The 20,196-nt window shown below is 35.4% G+C and overlaps 1 protein-coding gene across 2 annotated transcripts; it reads left to right on the top strand.

The window, feature by feature from the left end:
• Positions 1-579: 579 nt before the first annotated feature.
• Positions 580-19,858, top strand: LOC117325601 (toll-like receptor 4). Of its 2 annotated transcripts, none has more exons than XM_033881944.1 (4): positions 580-2,637; positions 14,346-14,507; positions 16,281-16,424; positions 18,113-19,858. In XM_033881944.1, exons 1-4 carry the CDS (start codon positions 1,515-1,517, stop codon positions 18,688-18,690), a joined length of 2,007 nt encoding a protein of 668 aa, XP_033737835.1. In that variant the 5' UTR covers positions 580-1,514; the 3' UTR covers positions 18,691-19,858. The 2 variants fall into 2 exon arrangements, with proteins under 2 accessions (XP_033737835.1, XP_033737836.1); XM_033881945.1 differs by lacking the exon at positions 580-2,637 and adding an exon at positions 6,609-7,464.
• Positions 19,859-20,196: the final 338 nt, after the last annotated feature.

The raw sequence follows: 20,196 nt of genomic DNA, 5'->3' as shown, positions 1-20,196 counted from the left end.
TCACGTATAAAATCTCTCCATTTATACCGTGTATTACTTTAGAGTACAGCTTATGTTCCACGCTCCCATAGACCCATTTATAACAAACGACTTTGATATGAATATATCGTATAATTAATGTATGATTTCAAATTTGGCTTGCTACCTGTTTTGTTATTTTTAAACAAGTTTATTCTTTAACGCATTTCAAGGTATATGCTCTTTATTTTTAACAGAAAGACATTTTCTGTAAACCCTTAAGGAGGTATATTCCACATGAAGAAGTCGTGGTTCAGTCATACCTGTACAGGTGTTGAAGCATCTCAAGTGTGTCGTCATTAGCATCACCTGCCAGGTGGACTTGTGACGTAACCATTATCGTATCATCTTGTTATGTTACATTGATACATGTATGGTGGGCTTACCATTATTTTGATCACCTTCATTCTAACGATCTACATAAAACCTTTCTATCATTATTTAATATGTCTGTACATGTCAAATAGGTCTGACATTATGTTAAAAACTAGCATACTCAACATGCTCGTTAAACAAAGTTAGTTCTCGTAAACAGTACATGAGGTGGTATTCACATGATGGCGTTTTTATGACTGGCTAAATAATGTGAAAAGCTACCAGGCTTTTGTCAATATTTGTTTTTTTCTGATTTCACTGACAGAGGATGATCACCAATTTTACTCACCAAAGGTACAATGTAACGGTTCCTACGACTAGTAATGGTCCGAATATGACATTAATTGTCTACATGTTTGGCTGTGAATATCCACCTACACAGAATGTTTTTATGGAGACATTTATGTGCTTGTGTCACCGGTCATTTATTCTGGAATGACCAAGTGATCACCTGAAAGGTGTTGCTGTCCCGTAACTCTGAAAGGTGACATAGGTACACAGACCCTCAGTTCGCAGTAGTTCTCAAGTCCACGTATACACAATCCATCACTGAAACAAGGAAATGATGAACGGTCATTAACAAGTTTAAGTCGGACAAATTACTGTAACATTCTCAAAGCGTTTTATCGAACTGTATCACATAGTGACACGTGACTTCAACATCCAATCCACGAGCCTCAGGAGGAATCCTCCTTATTTGTATCCGCCTTTGTCTATATGAATGAGTTGGTGATGTAGTAATTACACGGCAATCGTTTACGCTCACTCACCGGCATTAAATCATGTGCCTTGAGAGATATTCGGCGTACGATCCCGTGACAGGTGTAGTTCCGTGGTTAAGATAAGGAAATCGTAGTTACTACGGAAATGGATTCACCATTGGATTAATACATAAGTGTGCTACCATGGGATGGATTGGTCACTTTTCTCCAAATCTAGACCCACGTGCTTTGCAATAGTCTTTGAAAAGTTGTACTTTCAGAGAAAAATTTCTAACGGATATATATTTTTCAACGACGTGATGTTACTCCGAGCTTTTGATGGATTGCACGTAATAACATGCGCGACACATATATCTACTCAGGGAAACTAAATATTCCGTGATTGAATGTAAGATCAATATGTCCAGTAACGGTAAGGTGTGTTTCTGGCCTTGGCCTTTATTTATAATCAATTATAAAACATTTTTTCTTTTTTTCCTTGCTGTAAGAGGAAACTATGCGTCCCTTCCTCAGCGGGTGAAAAGGCAAGATTTCTTTGGAGGTACAAAACCAGAGGGCGCCACATGTTTGTTTGATCCATGTCTAAACATAGATAATTATTGTAAGAATTCAGGGACGTGTTTCCTCAACACCACAACCTGTATGTTCAAATGTTTTTGTGCGCCTGAGTACACGGGACCAAAGTGTAACCACCTGATACCACCCAGCACCCAGTCCCCCCCGTCCACGATTTCTACAGCCATATCCCCTTCCACTCCTATTATCACAGACAACGTACCTAGTACAACGTTACGACCCCTTGAGGAACGCGAGTGTATCCAAGGATTCGAGTGTATCCATGGCTTCTGTGACAAACATTTCGGATTTAAGTGTGCATGTGACTACGGATGGACAGGAGCATTTTGCAATATTTTAAAATGCCCACTTCAATGTCAGGCTGATGAAAAATGTTTGCTGAGGAATGGCACATTCTACTGTCATAAACCGGAAACCCAAATCCAGGAAGTGAGTGCATCGACAACGGAAGTAGCATCAAAAGAACTTCCGGGCGTCGTGGATATATGTAATTGTGATGTACGTCCCAGAGGAGGATTGTGTGAAGACAAATGTTCATCCAATGGTATGTGTCAGAAGAACAATCAAAATATGGAATATTGCAAGTGTAATAAAGGATATGAAGGCAGATTCTGTGAAATCAATGCTAAGGGTAGTTCCAAATCTGAATTTGAAAAACAGAACGCTTGTTCCGCAAATTACACCATCAGGGATTTAGACCTTCGTGAATGCGTCCCAAATTTCGTTTGTATCTATGGACAGTGTAAGAAACCCCAGAGAAAAGACATCGGTCTACAACTTGAATGTGCTTGTGATGAAGGTGCGATCGGAGGATTGTGTCAGAATCAGTGTTGTCTTCAATGTGCAGAACACGGGAAATGTAAAACATATATGAATGGTACGGAGTACTGCTACTGTGAATACGACTATGAGGGCGAGTTCTGCGAAAACAAGATTACTATTGAAGGTAAGTTACCTAGACTAACATATCATAAAGGAATACGATTATGGCACGCTTTGAGAAGGCTGTTCGTAAAGTCTACATTTGTATAGCTTGCGTTTTATGGAAACCAAGAAATAATATCAATTTGTATGTGCCTTTGTTTCTTTTGATATCATGCTAAATTGGGGTATTTTGTTAGGCATTTTCAAGTCTAACTTTCATACTTTCATACAAGGCTCTGCGTTGCTATGTATTTTAGTTGTTTTCTATACTTTCTCACTAGTGTCTCAAACAGCAAACCACGTATGTAAAATATAACAATGACATTGGCGCATATTGCAAACCACACCTTGGTGATAAAAAAACCGACACATTGGTGTGATACAAAAAACGACACATTGGTGTGATACAAAACACGACACATTGGTTTGATACAAAACACGACACCTTGATGTGATACAAAACACGACACCTTGGTGTGATACAAAACACGACACCTTGGTTTGATACAAAACACGACACCTTGGTGTAATACAAAACACGACACCTTAGTTTGATACAAAACACGACACCTTGATGCAATACAAAACACGACACCCTGATGCGATACAAAACACGACACCTTGGTTTGATACAAAACACGACACCTTGTTGTAATACAAAACACGACACCTTGGTGTGATACAAAACACGACATCTGATGTGATACAAAACACGACACCTTGATGTGATACAAAACACGACACCTTGCTGTGATACAAAACACGACACCATGGTGTGATACAAAACACGACCTATTGGTGTGAAAAAAACCCGACACATTGGTGTGATGCAAACACGACCTATTGGTGTGATACAAAACACGACACCATGGTTTGATACAAAATACGACACCTTGGTTTGATACAAAACACGACACCTTGATGTGATACAAAACACGACACCTTGGTGTGATACAAAACACGACACCTTGGTTTGATACAAAACACGACACCTTGGTGTAATACAAAACACGACACCTTAGTTTGATACAAAACACGACACCTTGATGTGATACAAAACAGGACATCTTGGTGTGATACAAAACACGACACCTTGATGCGATACAAAACACGACACCCTGATGCGATACAAAACACGACACCTTGGTTTGATACAAAACATGACACCTTGGTGTAATATAAAACACGACACCTTGGTGTGATACAAAAACGACACCTTGGTGTGATACAAAACATGACACATTGGTGTGATACAAAACACGACACTTTGGTGTGATACAAAAACGACACCTTGGTGTGATACAAACCACGACACCTTGGTGTGATACAAACCACGACACCTTGGTGTGATACAAAACATGACACATTGGTGTGATACAAAACACGACACTTTGGTGTGATACAAAACACGACACCTTGGTGTGATACAAAACACGACCTATTGGTGTGATACAAAACACGACACCTTGGTTTGATACAAAACACGACACCTTGGTGTGATACAAAACACAACACCATGGTGTGATACAAAACACGACACTTTGGTGTGATACAAAACACGACACCTTGGTTTGATACAAAACACGACACCTTGGTGTGATACAAAACACGACACCATGGTGTGATACAAAACACGACACCTTGCTTTGATACAAAACACGACACCATGGTGTGATACAAAATACGACACCTTGGTATGATACAAAACACGACACCTTGGTGTGATACAAAACACGACACCTTGGTGTAATACAAAACACGACACCTTGGTGTGATACAAAACACGACATCTGATGTGATACAAAACACGACACTTTGGTGTGATACAAAACACGACACCTTGGTGTGATGCAAAACACGACCTATTGGTGTGATACAAAACACGACACCTTGGTTTGATACAAAACACGACACCTTAGTTTGATACAAAACAAGACACCTTGATGTGATACAAAACATACTATACTTTCTCACTAGTGTCTCAAACAGCAAACCACGTATGTAAAATAAAACAATGACATTGGCGCATATTGCAAACCACACCTTGGTGTGATACAAAACACGACACCTTGATGCGATACAAAACACGACACCTTAGTTTGATACAAAACACGACACCTTGATGCGATACAAAACACGACACCTTGATGCGATACAAAACACGACCTTTTGGTGTGATTCAAAGCACAAATTACTCCCTATATGCATACACTTATATTTTGGTATAAACAATCTATAGTATACGACTTAACAAAACAAAATCAACAAAGTACATTAAATTGATGTAATTCCAAACATATAGTGTAAATAAGCAGCGTTAAATCTAACACAAGCTGTGATGTAACCTACTTTACGTAATATTAACAAATATCTTCGGTGTAATACTAGTACAACATACATACTTTACGTAATATTAACATAAATCTTCGGTGTAATACTAGTACAACATATTACTTTACGTAATACAAACAAATATCTTCTGTGTAATACTAGTACAACATACATACTTTACGTAATACAAACAAATATCTTCGGTGTAATACTAGTACAACATACATACTTTACGTAATATTAACATAAATCTTCGGTGTAATACTAGTACAACATATTACTTTACGTAATACAAACAAATATCTTCTGTGTAATACTAGTACAACATACATACTTTACGTAATACAAACAAATATCTTCGGTGTAATACTAGTACAACATACATACTTTACGTAATATTAACATAAATCTTCGGTACTATACACTAGTATCAAATTGTTATAGATAATATCAAAGTAATGTCAAGGACTCAGAATGAGAATTGGTTCAGAAAGAATAGAAAAATATCTTAAAGAAACCTGTGTAATTATGATGTATCCGATAATAAAGGTTATAAATTGAACGTTTTGAATATACAATGAAAATATCTATTCGTCAATATTAGATTGATCGTGTTTTGAGTCAAATGAACGATACATAAAACAACGTTAACAAGAAAAACACATTCATCACAGCAATATCGAAGAAGAAAACCAGATTTGGTAGCAGCGACCTCCGTACCCTGTTGTATCCTGAGACTAGGAGATGTTTTGAAGCACATACTGAAATTTCAATGCCTGGTAAAGAGGACAAATCCTGGAGGTTTTGTCTCTAGGAAGTAGAAAGGAACCAATGCACTGAGAAAGTTTAGTCTGTATATGATATACCGAGTGGAACCGGCATAAAGTCTGCCATATTTGCTCTCTCTCCAGCCCGATGATCGACAATCCATTTTTGTGATTGGCTGAAAGAATAAATCAATTTCGGAAATTCCCTGTTACTTTTTTAACCTCGTCGTGACTGCGATGGCGACAGATGTTCACCTGTTTCGCATTTTGTCAAGACATGTCATGGGGGTCTCAGCCAATCAGGGAAGACCAGATATCATAGTCATATAACAATTTAATCACTGTAATATTTCCGAAACGATTTATTGAACTGCACCATAAAACGGCGCATGACTTCAACGTCCAACCCAGGGGCATTTATAGCCTTTCTTGTATCCGTTTTGTCTGTAATTATACACTAATTATATATATTAACACGGCATTCGCTTTCGCGTAACCAAAGAAATGTTGCCTTGAGATAATATTCAGTACGAACCCGTGACAGGGGATGTTCCGTCGTCAGATAAGGATTTGGTTTGGTTTGGTTTGTTTTGTTTAACGTCCTATTAACAACCAAGGTCATTTAAGGACGTGCCAGGTTTTGGAGGTGGAGGAAAGCTGGAGTACCCGGAGAAAAACCACCGGCCTACGGTCAGTACATGGCAACTGCCAGATAAGGACATTGCTGGACATTTACATATCAGTGTACTGACGGGATGATTGTATCATTTACTGAAGTCTCAAATAAGTGATATTGTTCGGTTCATTTGACGAAATAATGAAAACAACATTCACAAATCCGTGCTCATAATGTAGTTGAATAAATGATTGAGTGTGCTTATAAAAAAAATATGAGTAGTAAAAGGTATCCGTGTTTCCTGCATTTTCTATTAATAACAATCACCTATATTCCGCCAATCATTTCTAAATCTGTATCATCGTCCACTCCTCCTATATCAAACAACCAGGACGTGCCCACAACGTTACGACCCCTAGAGGAACGAGAATGTGCCCTGAGATTTGAATGTATCCATGGCTACTGTGACATATATTTCAGATTTAAATGTGTATGTGATTACGGATGGACAGGATTATTTTGCGAGATTTCAAAATGCCAACTTCAATGTCAGGTTGATGAAAAGTGCTTGTTTGAAAATGGAACAATCTCCTGTCATAAACCGGAAACCCTAATCCAGCAAGTGAGTGCATCGACAACGGAAGTAACATCAAAAGTACTTCCGGGCGTCCTGAACAAATGTAATTGTGATGCCGAAGGAGTATTGTGTGAAGATAAATGTTTACCAAATGGGATGTGCCAGAAGAATAATCAAAGTATGGACTATTGCAAATGTGAAAAAGGATATGAAGGCAGATTTTCTGTGAAATGGAAAGTCACGGCATGTCTAAATTGGAATTTCCGAAAGAGAACGCATGCTCCCAAAATTACACATTGAGGCCTTTTTATTTACGGGAATGTGCTGTAAATTTTATCTGCATCCACGGATTCTGTAAGGAGCCCGAGATAAAGGAAAATGCCTTACTATTTGGTTGCGAGTGCGACGAAGGTGGGATAGGGGGAATGTGCGAGAATCAGTGTTGTCTTCAATGTGCAGAACATGGTGAATGTAGGAAATATATAAATGGTACAGAGTACTGCTACTGTCAATACGAGTATGAGGGAGAGTTCTGTGAAAACAAGATTATCCAAGAAGGTAAGCTATCAAAGCTTGACCCATCTTATCATGAATGAATTCAGTGTTTCCCATACATCTAAATTTCCGACTTTGTTAGCAATACTAAACCACCTCTGTTTGTGCTTACAATTCATGTTTGTTGTTCACTTTTCCAGGAACTCTTAAGCATTTTTGAAAAGCCGACGCGTGTAACATTGATAAAAGGCTCATTTAGCCATACCGACCTGAAGGGACGATAAACGATGTTTGGTAATAATATTGATGCTATATGTAAAAAAGGTGGTGTCAAAATAGTATAAGGAAACACCGTGTTGATTGTATTAATGATATTCCCAGTAAAAATATATATGTGCATGCTTTTCATAGTTTACATTATTAATTGTATTTATGCGTTTTATGTATTTTGTATTCCTCTTCCACTTTCCACTTTTTTATATACAAAATATATGCTATCTGTAGTGTATCGTATACAGTGACCTGACTTTACCGACATTGTATTGAATAGAGCCATTGTGTCATATATGACAGGGTGTCGATGATAAAAGTAGTACAGTCGTCGTTCCAATGGATATGATTAGATGATACAGAATGTCAGTGGGCAGTGGTCGGTGGTCAGTGGTCAGTGGTCGGTAAAGTATGGTTTCACTGTATTTCCTAAGGGACACTTATTGATATTCATTTTCATTACAGTTACAATGATATTCGTACAGTGTTCATACAGTTCATACCTTCATAATTAGGGATAAATACGTAGTGTACATATCTTATGGCCTTGACAAGATTGTCCAAGAGAGGAATTAAACATAACACTAAATCAATACCCACCGTTGTAGTAAAGCAATTATCTGGTTAATACTCAACACATTTGGTAGAATATCAAATAAATAATCTAGAACTAAAAGGTTTTTTTCATCTGCAAAGCTCGTTATGTTTACCATGATCAAAGTCAGGATACGATATCTCCATGGTCATTCATGTAACATCTAATTTTCTACTAAAACATTCTTCATAATGTTTACATGATGTAGACACATTTTCCTAGATTACATAACTCTCTCGTATTATCAGACGAAAGTAGTATAGCTAATTTAAAAACGAAACGGAGGGATTTATTCGATAATAGAGCTTACTATATTTGAATCTCAAATCACTGTACAAAAGGCGTTTAAAAACGAAATGCTAGTCGTCCTCTATGTCAGAAAGACACACAGGGTATGTTCGAGGCTTACCTTGTACACTTCTGTGTCTGCCTCTTTCGACGAGAAGACGATGGGAAGATAATTTAATGTAATAATGCCTTTTTTTATAATTATCAGGAATTCGTTTGAAAGATCAATTTACAACGCTACCTGTAAGTGATCTACAACGTGCCTCTATAAAAGGCATTTCGGCGACAAAACAAAACATCTCTCACACTCGTGCTTAAAATTGTTTAACTAATGTTGTTTAACAATAGATATAAAATTACTTATATTTATAATGTGTTCGGAAACCAAAATGTCCATCATACCCTATTAGTCAAGCTCGTATTTGACTTTTTGCAAATCAGTTTTTAGAATTGGGATTCATTCGCCTCACAATCGTTGTACATATATACGTAACACGCTATTCAGACACTAGTCTAACATAAAACAGTATTTACGTTTTCTTCATTTACGAAATTCACTCCAATAATATTTTTACAAAAAAATATATCATACGCCAATTACCAATTGATATGTCGTTCTGACCAGTTTTTTTTATATTGAGAAAGCATTTCACTCCTTGTATACTAGCCTCCGACTAGATAATTAAATCTAAGGGAGGTTGATTTTATTATCAACCTTCACCACAATGATCAGACTTTTCTCTTATTGCATTTCCTCGTAAGATTGAATTGAGTTGTGTTCTGAGAATGCTTCACCTGAAATAACTAAATTCCCTTACGTTCGTTAAAATCAATCATCGTTAGTCCGACATTCCTGATTTATGTTAACGGCTTACATAAGTACACTGTATTCCCCCTAACTTACTGCTAATGCTTCACGCTAATAATCTTAAACCCCCTTTTTAATACCACAGATTCGTAAACTGTATTTGTACTGTACCTTGATATTCTGATATCTTAACGTACTGGGACGATACTGTTCTCCTGATTAAACTATATCCAACGATATTATTACTTTGTAAAGCCAACATTCAAGTCCTTTCTAATATCTGAATAATTTTACATTATCTTTAATTTTGATTTCCAAATACGGCACCAGAAGATATGCGACCGATTGCAGATATAAAACGTAGCCTGTTATAGTCCACGACCATAGGAAACGTCATTGCCGAATTACGACCTGCTGTCATAAACCGAACCCTGTCATTATGATACACCGCCAGAAATGTTTACAATAAAGTAATATACTATTTTATGTTACTTAACGACAATTTGTCGCATCGATGACGCTGAAACGACAAACCACGAAGACCATCGAAGACCATAGCTGAAAGGACTGAAAACGTAATAAAACTCTATAAAAAGATACGTTTGATGTCTTTTATTTACACTTTTATAAAAACTTGCTTCATCTTAATTATAAATATAATATTTGTTGAAAAGTCACCAATAAAATGTATAGCAAAGTTAACAAATCACGGATACTGCAGACTTTCTGGCCTGTTTTCAAATGCATTGTTAGCTTAATGACGTTAAAACGACCGGTCCAACTGATATACATTTATTGCTAAACATTGTCACAAATCACAGATAATACGTATATTAGGATCCAAACATGACCATGCTTATATAAGAGTATAGAATTATATAATAAATATAACAAAGAATCAATTTACGGATTCGTTCGGACTGGTGTTAAAACTAACAATATCTTTTACGCATGCACTCTCGTAATCAATCTGGAAATTGTAACGCCTGATGGCCGTAATGGTGTGACACCTGACATAAAGTATCAGCCAATACGGGAGCGGATTAACATAGGTAATCCTCCGTATACATCACCATTTAGCTCATGTTGGGATTATCAACGTCATCTCGAGAGCGGAAACATCACATTTTATTTTTCTGTTCCGATGAAATGTATTCGGGTATTTCACACAGCATCTTTTGGATAATGACGATAAGTCGTAAGGGAGAAATGACGGTGGTTTATCATAGCAATACAGTTAGCATCTAGTAGAAAATCCTATCTGAGAATTGGTATACTCCAAGTGCGTTTGATGAGCAATTAGAACATTATGATTTTCGACTTGCCATCATTTTCGATATTTGATACATGCAAATGCACTCTGCGTCAGGAAATATCCACCCGAAGGATGCCTTAACACTCCACCCGAGGGATACCCTAACATTATGTTAATATACGTTATCTCACTATTGAGTCGTGATTTCTACTACTAAGACAAATTAACATCAAAATCAACTCGGATATTGCCACCAACATGAGTTCCAAGACCCCGACCTTTCCTCTAGTGTGTTTTGGTTTGTGTGTTGGTGCTGCTTTCATCCTGATTTCCAGTTTGAAATCAGCGGGCTTTCCTCAAAGGGTAAAACGTCAGATCGAAACATCGGAAAAATCATCTCCAGATGAATATTCAAACGCGTGTTCTTCAAATTACACCATGCGACCCCAGCGAGAAAGGCAGTGTGAGACTATGCCACATCTCAATTGTCACTATGGTATTTGCGAAACAAAAGATGAGATGGGGTTCCTTGAGTCTAGCTGCCTGTGCGACAATGGAGCCCTCGGACCAGAGTGCGAGATTAAATGTTGTCTTAAATGTATACATGGAAAATGTAACACATACCCTGATAAAACTGAATATTGTAAATGTGATTCAGGATATTATGGCATGTTTTGTGAAATCGAGAGAGAGGCAACGACAGCGCCACAACTTGAAACTACAAAGAGACCTTCTTTGGATGACATACTCCCGGAGAAAAACGCATGTTCTTCTAACTATACTATGAGAGCCATAGATAAGCGGCGGTGCAATAAGCAAATGATATGTTTATATGGTCGCTGTGAAATTGAAGAAAATGAAGATTTCTTAGAGTTCAGCTGTGTATGCGATGAAGGTTCATACGGACAATATTGTGGCACAAAATGTTGTCTCAGTTGCGTGAATGGCATTTGTGCTCTGTTTCAGAATCAAACGGAGTATTGTAAATGTTATTCTGGTTATACTGGGGACTTATGCGAGAATTCCTCTGACCCTTTATCAGCCACCATAAATATGTCTGCCACATCTATAAATCCTGTTTCCAGGGATTTTCCTGCGAACCACTCTTGTTCCTCAAACTACACGCTAAGGTCCCTAGAACAGCGATTTTGTGCGCCAAACAATGTTACGTGTTTATATGGTAGATGTGAGATGACAATCGTATTTTGGCGTTACTTATTATAACTGTGTTTGCGATAAAGGAGCCTACGGAGAACAGTGCGAACACCAATGTTGTGAATTGATCTGCGTCCATGGCAAATGTGAAAGCCGTCAGAATAACGGCGGTTTATATTGTAAATGTAGCGATGGTTACGAAGGTCCTTCATGTGCAGTTCCTACAAATTCTACAGCAATGTTGAATCATGGCAATTTTCCTGCGAACCACTCTTGTTCTCTCAACTATACACTGAGGTCCCTAGAACTACGGGAATGTGTTCCAAACAAACTTACGTGTCTGTACGGAATATGTGAGAAAACGAGAGTGGACGATAATATTCATTTTAACTGTGCTTGCGATAAAGGATCGTACGGACCACAGTGTGACCAGCAATGCTGTAATTTAAATTGTGAACATGGATATTGTGTCCAGTTAAAGGACAGACCAGCTTATTGTAAATGTTACGTTGGATATAATGGATCAACGTGTGAAAATCTTATCACTCATAGCGTGACGCAAGGTAAAAAGCTTGCATATAAATACATCCTCTTCCATGGTTTTTTTTGTTTCTTAAGATTAGGCAAATTAACGAAAATGATATTTACTGAGCCGCTAGGTCAGAAATAGAAGCTATTTATTTTAACACATGGTCCAGACTAGTTTAATGAGATCCTTCCTAACCATGCTTAAACATGTAAATGCCATCTAATTCCCTTTTCTCAGTATACTATATTCTTTGTGACGGCAGGCATGATGTTTGAAGTCCCTGAATCGGTCAGTTGCTGAAAGCTTCGCATGTAGGTTAATGTTGCACTTGCTTTTGAAAACCACCAAATTCAATTTATATTTAAATGAACGTGTAATTCTATCTTTTCCCAGTAAGTTATACACGATTTATTTTCGGTACTTTTTCTTACTTAGCCACGTAGTCACGTGACCGGCACGAGGGACAACATTAACACTTGGTCGGTAAAACTCATCAGTGCACCCCATAACCGCATTTGAATGTGTACATCAACATAATGTACGTCTTAAGCATACTTAGAAACAAACGAAAAGTGCAGTCCAATATTCAAAATATTTAATTGCAACTATTCTGTTAGAATGATGTCTTTTTGCTTTAATTTTACGAGTAAATAAAAAAAAAGGTAGATACATCTATGCATATCTGTCTTAGTAATATCAAGAACAAGTAAGAAAATACATATATAAATGTAAACTGAAGAAATCGATTCATATGGAATGAAAGCTGCTCACAAAAAGCCATATCGTGGTATGTTTAACATCATGTAACATATTTTCTGTTTAAGTGATATCAATAAGCTTGTATGTTACAGTAATATCATATGTGAGGAGTAATCCATTTGAGGTATAACTGATGGAGGGTGCTCAGCTGGACTTCTTCTCTTTACACCCAATATCATAGCGACAGCTTGTATCCCTCCTTACCATTACTGTGTATGTTAGATATAATACAGTCGTTATAGCATGTGATGAAGCATTATGTTTCCTTTGAGATATTTTGGAATATATAAAATACTATGCAAATGGGAGTAAGATAACGTCAGTGTAGTATAGTATAACATACATAGGTCACTTATCAATTTCCAAGAGAAAATACTGAGATAAAAAGGATACTGTAAACGTGGAAATTTACGCGATGAGGAAATTTACGCTGATTAAGCGGAGTCCTTTTGATCGCGAAATTCCCCCAGGCGTATACATATCGTAATCGCGAAATTAACTTGCCGCCAAAATAACCACGTTTACAGTAATCAAACGCTTTATAACAGCACTGCTCTTGAAATCAATTGTAAGTCGCGATGGTTTCACTTTTGTTAAATGTTTATATTTATATATATATATATTTTATATTCTGCAAGAAACATATTTGAAATTATCTATATTTGTTATAGTCATATAAATTATGTTTCTATCTTTAGGAGCAATATCAACTCCCTCATTGAATTACTCTAATTGAATACTTAAGCATATATATAATTTGTCATATTTTACATAAATACATAGCCATAAAAAATAACATGGAAAAATATTTGTCTATGATTTGTCCAAAGATCAATCTCGCATATAAAATATAGACACAGTACGGGACTTAGGAGATACGAACTAACTTTGACCACTACAGCGAGTTACAAATGTTAAATATTATATACTTCATGATGGACACATGCCGGTTAATTTAATACCATTACATCTCAACTCAATCCAACAGGATACATTCTGATTATGTAATCGTTCACTCTTGTTGACTTAAGAACGATATTGTTTGTCATTATGATTTTCTAATCATTTTCCTGAACACCGTTTGTTTATTGGCGTATTGATCTAATCTTCCTATCACAAAAATAACCAGGTGTGGGCGGTCAGAACTATATTGTATCATTCTGAGATCTATTCAGAAATAATTCACAGCATTTTTCTACAACGGGATACCTCTAGAACAAATATTGTCTGATATATGTACCAACTAATATTTTTTTGTAACTGAGGACATTGTGTCTTTTTACAGATGCGAAGAAGGACACCTGGTATCTGTGGGTGGTCGGAGTGTGTGCAGGTGTGCTCGGACTGCTTATCCTCGCCCTGGTCATTATACCTTACTGGATGTGGCACAATAGGGTCACTGTCATCATGAAGATTGTCCATTACTTTCAGCCTTATGAAGACGATGGTGAATATATATTGATTTGACGCTTGCATATGCTTATGTAGACTGGCTTCCCTGTCTCTAGAATATTAGAATTATAAATAAAATTGATCTTTATGATTTTGGTCACTAGGATATGTCTGATTCTAAGTTTCAAACTAGGGGGAGATAATCTAGTATCTAACGAAAAACTTAGGGGCTGGTGGCCAGTCTAATACATATGTAACAACTCCTTGATTCGCTATATGTATTGATAACATAATTCTAACTTTCATGATTACTAGAATATATTTTATATTTTATTAACATGTTATGATTATGTGATTCTATATTTGTACTTTAATAACGTAATATTGATTTTGATTTTGATTTTAACTATGTAGATAATGCGTTTATCCTTTACTTCATATTTAAGTGGTTTATGTAGTTCAGTATTGCCCTCTCGAATCGAGGAAAAGAATATACCTCCCTCATTGTAAATGCCTTGCAGTAGTTTTCTACAACTTGATTCCGCCTTGACGTTCTACCATGTAACAAAAATGTTAACATAGAGGTCAACAGTGAGTAAGGCGGAAATACTTATACACACACACTCAGTCACACTATGATGATGAGAGTGTCACTAGTCAGTGTCTTTATTACCAAACTCACCAGACCTAGTCTGAAGATTACCAACAATAACTATCAATCACGATTTCTACATTTAAGGAAGTGAGATACATTTATATGGTCTTGTATAGTTTGCAACTCCTTCGATATGTATCGGCCACATACACATTAAAGAAGTTTATATCAGATGTAAAAATATTACAGAAGTTTGTATCAACTTATAAATATTACCGAAGTTTTTATCAGCTATATAGATATTACAGAAGTTTATATCAGATGTAACAAATATTTCAGGAGTTTATATCAACTTATAAATATTACAGAAGATTGTATCAACTTATAAATATTACAGAAGTTTATATCAGATGTAACAAATATTTCAGGATATTATATCAGCTATATAAATATTACAAAAGTTTATATCAGATGTAAAAATATTACAGGAGTTTATATCAACTATATAAATATTACAGAAGTTTATATCAGATGTAAAAATATTACAGGAATTTATATCAACTTATAAATATTACAGAAGTTTATATCAGATGTAAAAATATTCCAAGAGTTTATATCAACTATATAAATATAACAGGAGTTTATATCAGATGTAGAAATATTACAGAAGATTATATCAACTATATAAATATTACAGAAGTTAATATCAGCTTTATATAATTATATAACATGAGTTCATTAACCAATACCACATACCATTGACATTCTATGAATATATACATGTATAGTATGACTATAAATGGATATAAATTGATTTTTCTACAAAGGCAAATATCTTTACATACTGTCAGTATTAGTAAGTTGATTGTAGGTAAATGTATGCCGTAATATTGTAATCATCAATCAAACAGCTGTCCTAATGTAATTTTTAATTAAAATAAAGTCACTTTTGTAAGTTGGATTTAGTACTTAAATGTATGAATCGCCTTCTTAGCTCTTAGCGGTATTAAGTCTTAAAGAATGTAATATTGTGACGTAATATAATTCATTAGTAAAAAGAAAGGAACATTTCTTATACAATCCATTGGTTAAAAGTCTGAAATAAAATTTAACTTATAAGTAAAATAGCATACCCACTTTTATTGACCTCAAATTTCATCTCATTTCAAAAGTGTATGGTGATGACATCATCAGTAAATTAAATATAATATGTTTTATTGTGTTTTATTTAAGATGAAAGAACGTGGGACGCGTTTGTTTCATACAAATCTACGGATGTCGATCAGAATTTCGTGCTCCACACACTGTTTCCGAAATTGGAGAAAGAACTCGGCTTTACATTGTGTCTACACTTCCGAGATTTCATGCCCGGAGAGAGTGAGTAGAGTTTGAATATGTTTATTTAATTGTAAAACATTTTACGAAACTGTTACTTTTCCGTTTAATGACTTGTAATGTTTGGCGCATGTTAAGCTTGCCATCATATCGTCTTGACTGCCTCACCATCTAAATGTGCCTACCGATGTAATATGGGCTTCCTGGGGCTAATCAATGTAACAATTATAAATCAACAGTCAAAAGCAATTACAAAAACTCTTAGGATATTCGTACGTTGATATGATTTATACATCAATTTTTATATTACCTTTGCAAAGTACTAGCATTAGCGTAACATCATATTTTATCTAAAAACACCAAAGTGATCAATATTACCGTAGTTTATTAGACAATTCTAATTAGGTCACGATACATATACTAGACACTCTTTAATAATAACTTTTCACGATTGCCACGTTTGAAATAAGAAATCGAGATTGTTATTAATGCATTGTCGCTAAGGTTACCACACGTGACACGATATTTAAGGACAAAATCGAGGAACACGTGCGTATTCCATGTTGTTTTGATGGAGGTGGGTGTAAACCAGACATGTGTCATTGTAACATGCTATTATCAGACAAAAGGTGGGACCGAATATAGAAGTTTACATATGCTAATTACAGGGTGTGGCATAATTACTTTTATTACATTTTTACCAGTGAAATATCAAAAATTATTCATTCTATAAAAGTGATAATTTTCACTAGTGAAAAATATCAAAAATATCACTTTTGCTGATTTGACCAATCAAATTAATGATTAGAAAATACTAAAATAATTGACCAATCAGAAAGCCCGACATATATGTCATCACCTGGACAGGGGAAACTACTTTTTTTTGTATGCAAACTTTCGCTGTAGGCCTAGTTAGCATACGGGGTAGGTTGTTCGTTGATAAAAAATGTAATAAACAGAATATCTAACAGTGTCTTCAGTAATACTAAATATATTTCACTCGTGTGGCTAATATTTTGATATTTTTCACTCGTGCTGCGCACTCGTGAAAAATATCAAAATATTAGCCCCGCTCGTGAAATATATTTGGTATTACTGAAGACACTGTTAGATATCCTCTATGTATTTGTTGGCCTTCTTTGTCACCACAGTCTAACAAGGAATGCTTTTGAAATAAGTGTAACTATGAAAGTCTTGTAACTGGCATTTTTTTCGAACATTCTAATTTTCCAAGCTTCTAAGAAGTTTGAAATAGATGATAACAATGTCATTTTCTTCATTTTATTTCGTTTTTGTAATTTTATTTCATCCCCGAAAATTCACTTTTGTACCTTTTGTAAACCTATAGTACATATGTCCCGTCGTTTCATGTCATTATAAGTACCTACGACTTACACAAAGTAAATGTAAAACCTTTAACCCTTCTTCACTATCATTTAACCAATAAAGACAATTCCATTTATTCATGATGATCTTCACAGATAATATAATTTTCACTTTAACTCATGCGTAATGAACATTAATCACCCGCACATCTTGACTGATTACTTCATTCATTGTGTATAGGATAAGACGTAAATATCTTTCATTTTTGTTACGAACGTAATGATCAAGTATATACATAATTAGAATCTTCCTGGAAATTATTCAATTACTTTTATTTGTCTCTATAAGATGTTTTTTAAACTTCCATTGATAAGTTCACTTTAAAGTTGGTAATTTACTTTCAGCGATTGCCAACAATATAATCAACGCCGTAAACAACAGCAGGAGAACCATCCTTATATTGACTCCCCGCTACATTGAGAGTGAATTCACACGGTTTGAATACCAAGTTGCCCAACATGAAATGTTAAAACGTAAACATAGGATTATTCCCATCTTACTTGAAGATATATCGGACTCGATCAGTTCGATGGACCCGAATCTGCGACAAATAATCAGGTCGGTCACATATATAGAATACCCAGGAGCAGACGCTACAGAAAAGAAACTAAATACATTTTGGAAGAGAATGAGTCTGTCTATGCCAAAAACAAGATCAACAGAGGAACATCAAAAACAATTAGACACCCAAAACAAATCGAGTGAAGATAGCGTTCCGAATGTCATATCCCTCAACGGTGATTGTAATGTCTCAAGTAACAAAACGGAAACGGAAACGACGTCTTTCTCAAATGGCGGTATACATCCCACAGACAATAACGAGATCAGTGTTCAAATAACAGAGGAAAATACAGTGGCGTGTAAGAACATGAAGAACGAGAGCAATGGAGAGTTGTATAACAAAGCATTCATTGATGATTAGAAAGGAAGATAGTCGATCCATGCAGCTTAAATCTAATTCAACTCTACCTCAAACGAACCAGTGTTATTTTCGTCTATGTTAGGTATTATACGTACGAAACGGTGTTATCAAAGGTAGTATCGAGTAAGTTAATTATCCTTATTGGTAATATCATTTGGTTGTTTGAGTGACGTAGCTGAGGATTTTTAGGGTATTATACGTACCAAACGGTGTTATCCATGGTGATATCAAGTTAAGCATCCGTACTGGTATGATAATCTGGTTATATGAGTGACATGACTTCAGTTAGAAAGGCTATCATACGTACCATACGGGTTTTATCTAAGGTAGGATCGAGTAGTTAAAGATCCTTATTGGTAACTGTTTGAGTGACGTAGCGGAGGATATCATAGGTACCAAACGAGTGTTATCTAAGGTAGGATCAAGTAAGTTAAAGATCCTTATTGGTAACATTATCTTGATGTTTGAGTGACGTAGCTGAGGCTATTTAGGGTATCATACTTACCAAAAGGTGTTATCTAAGGTAGTACCGAGTAAGTTAAAGATCCTTATTGGTAACATTATCTGGTTAAGTGACTTGGCTTCATTATAATGTAGAGCTGTTGAAATGTTGCGTTATTCAAACTCACAAATATTTTTACTTCGCTGTCAAAATTTGTTGAATTTACCTCTTTCCAGTAATGTAAAAAATGTGAATGTCACCTTAAATTGTATAATTATTACTAGAGTATACAACGTACCTTTTTAGTTAAGTCTATTATATTCTGAATCCGTGTTACTATTCGTATGAATTGTTGCATGTTAAACAGTATAAAATTGATTTCTAACGAAGAAAAACAGAAATTACTCGTAAATAAATACATTTGTAATATCAAATTATAAAAAAACGATAAATACATTATGTTTTACCTTTTATATACTTTACTCTGGCGTATGAATTCCACATAGGGTCTTTAACCTCTACTAGAACAGGAAAAGCGTGTAATTGTATACAAATTCGTTTGTATAAGCTATTAGGCTTCATGTTCTGCCCGTTTATTACATACTCGTGAAGTGCGTGTGTCACATTGCGTGGACCATTCTGTTTATCTGTAGAAATTCATTGTCGTATCATGTGTACATTATTAAAGCCAATTATAGCTTATGACAATAAATTGATAAGGATACAGTTATGTTAATTTATTATTAATTATTTAATGTAATAGAATTTTAGTATTACATTAAAGGGAATATATCCACATTAATGTATAGGTGATTACAATTAAAATAATGGAACACAATGTTGATCATGTAAACGATATTTGGTAAAATGCTGTAATGAATATGAAAAAAAAAAGGTTTATAGTAAACATGTAAATCACCTTGACAACGCACGCATTAAGTTCACATACATTTATATTGTATGACGGAAATAACATGTGTAATGCCTGCTAGTTTGTCGATTTTACCAGCCATCGTCTTTAAAGATGAAAATTGGGTTTTTTTCAGTACATTGATACTGTCGAC

The sequence above is a fragment of the Pecten maximus genome, chromosome 4 (genome assembly GCF_902652985.1).
Source record: "Pecten maximus chromosome 4, xPecMax1.1, whole genome shotgun sequence".
Lineage (NCBI taxonomy): Eukaryota > Metazoa > Mollusca > Bivalvia > Pectinida > Pectinidae > Pecten > Pecten maximus.
This window is presented reverse-complemented; position numbering and strand designations above follow the sequence as displayed.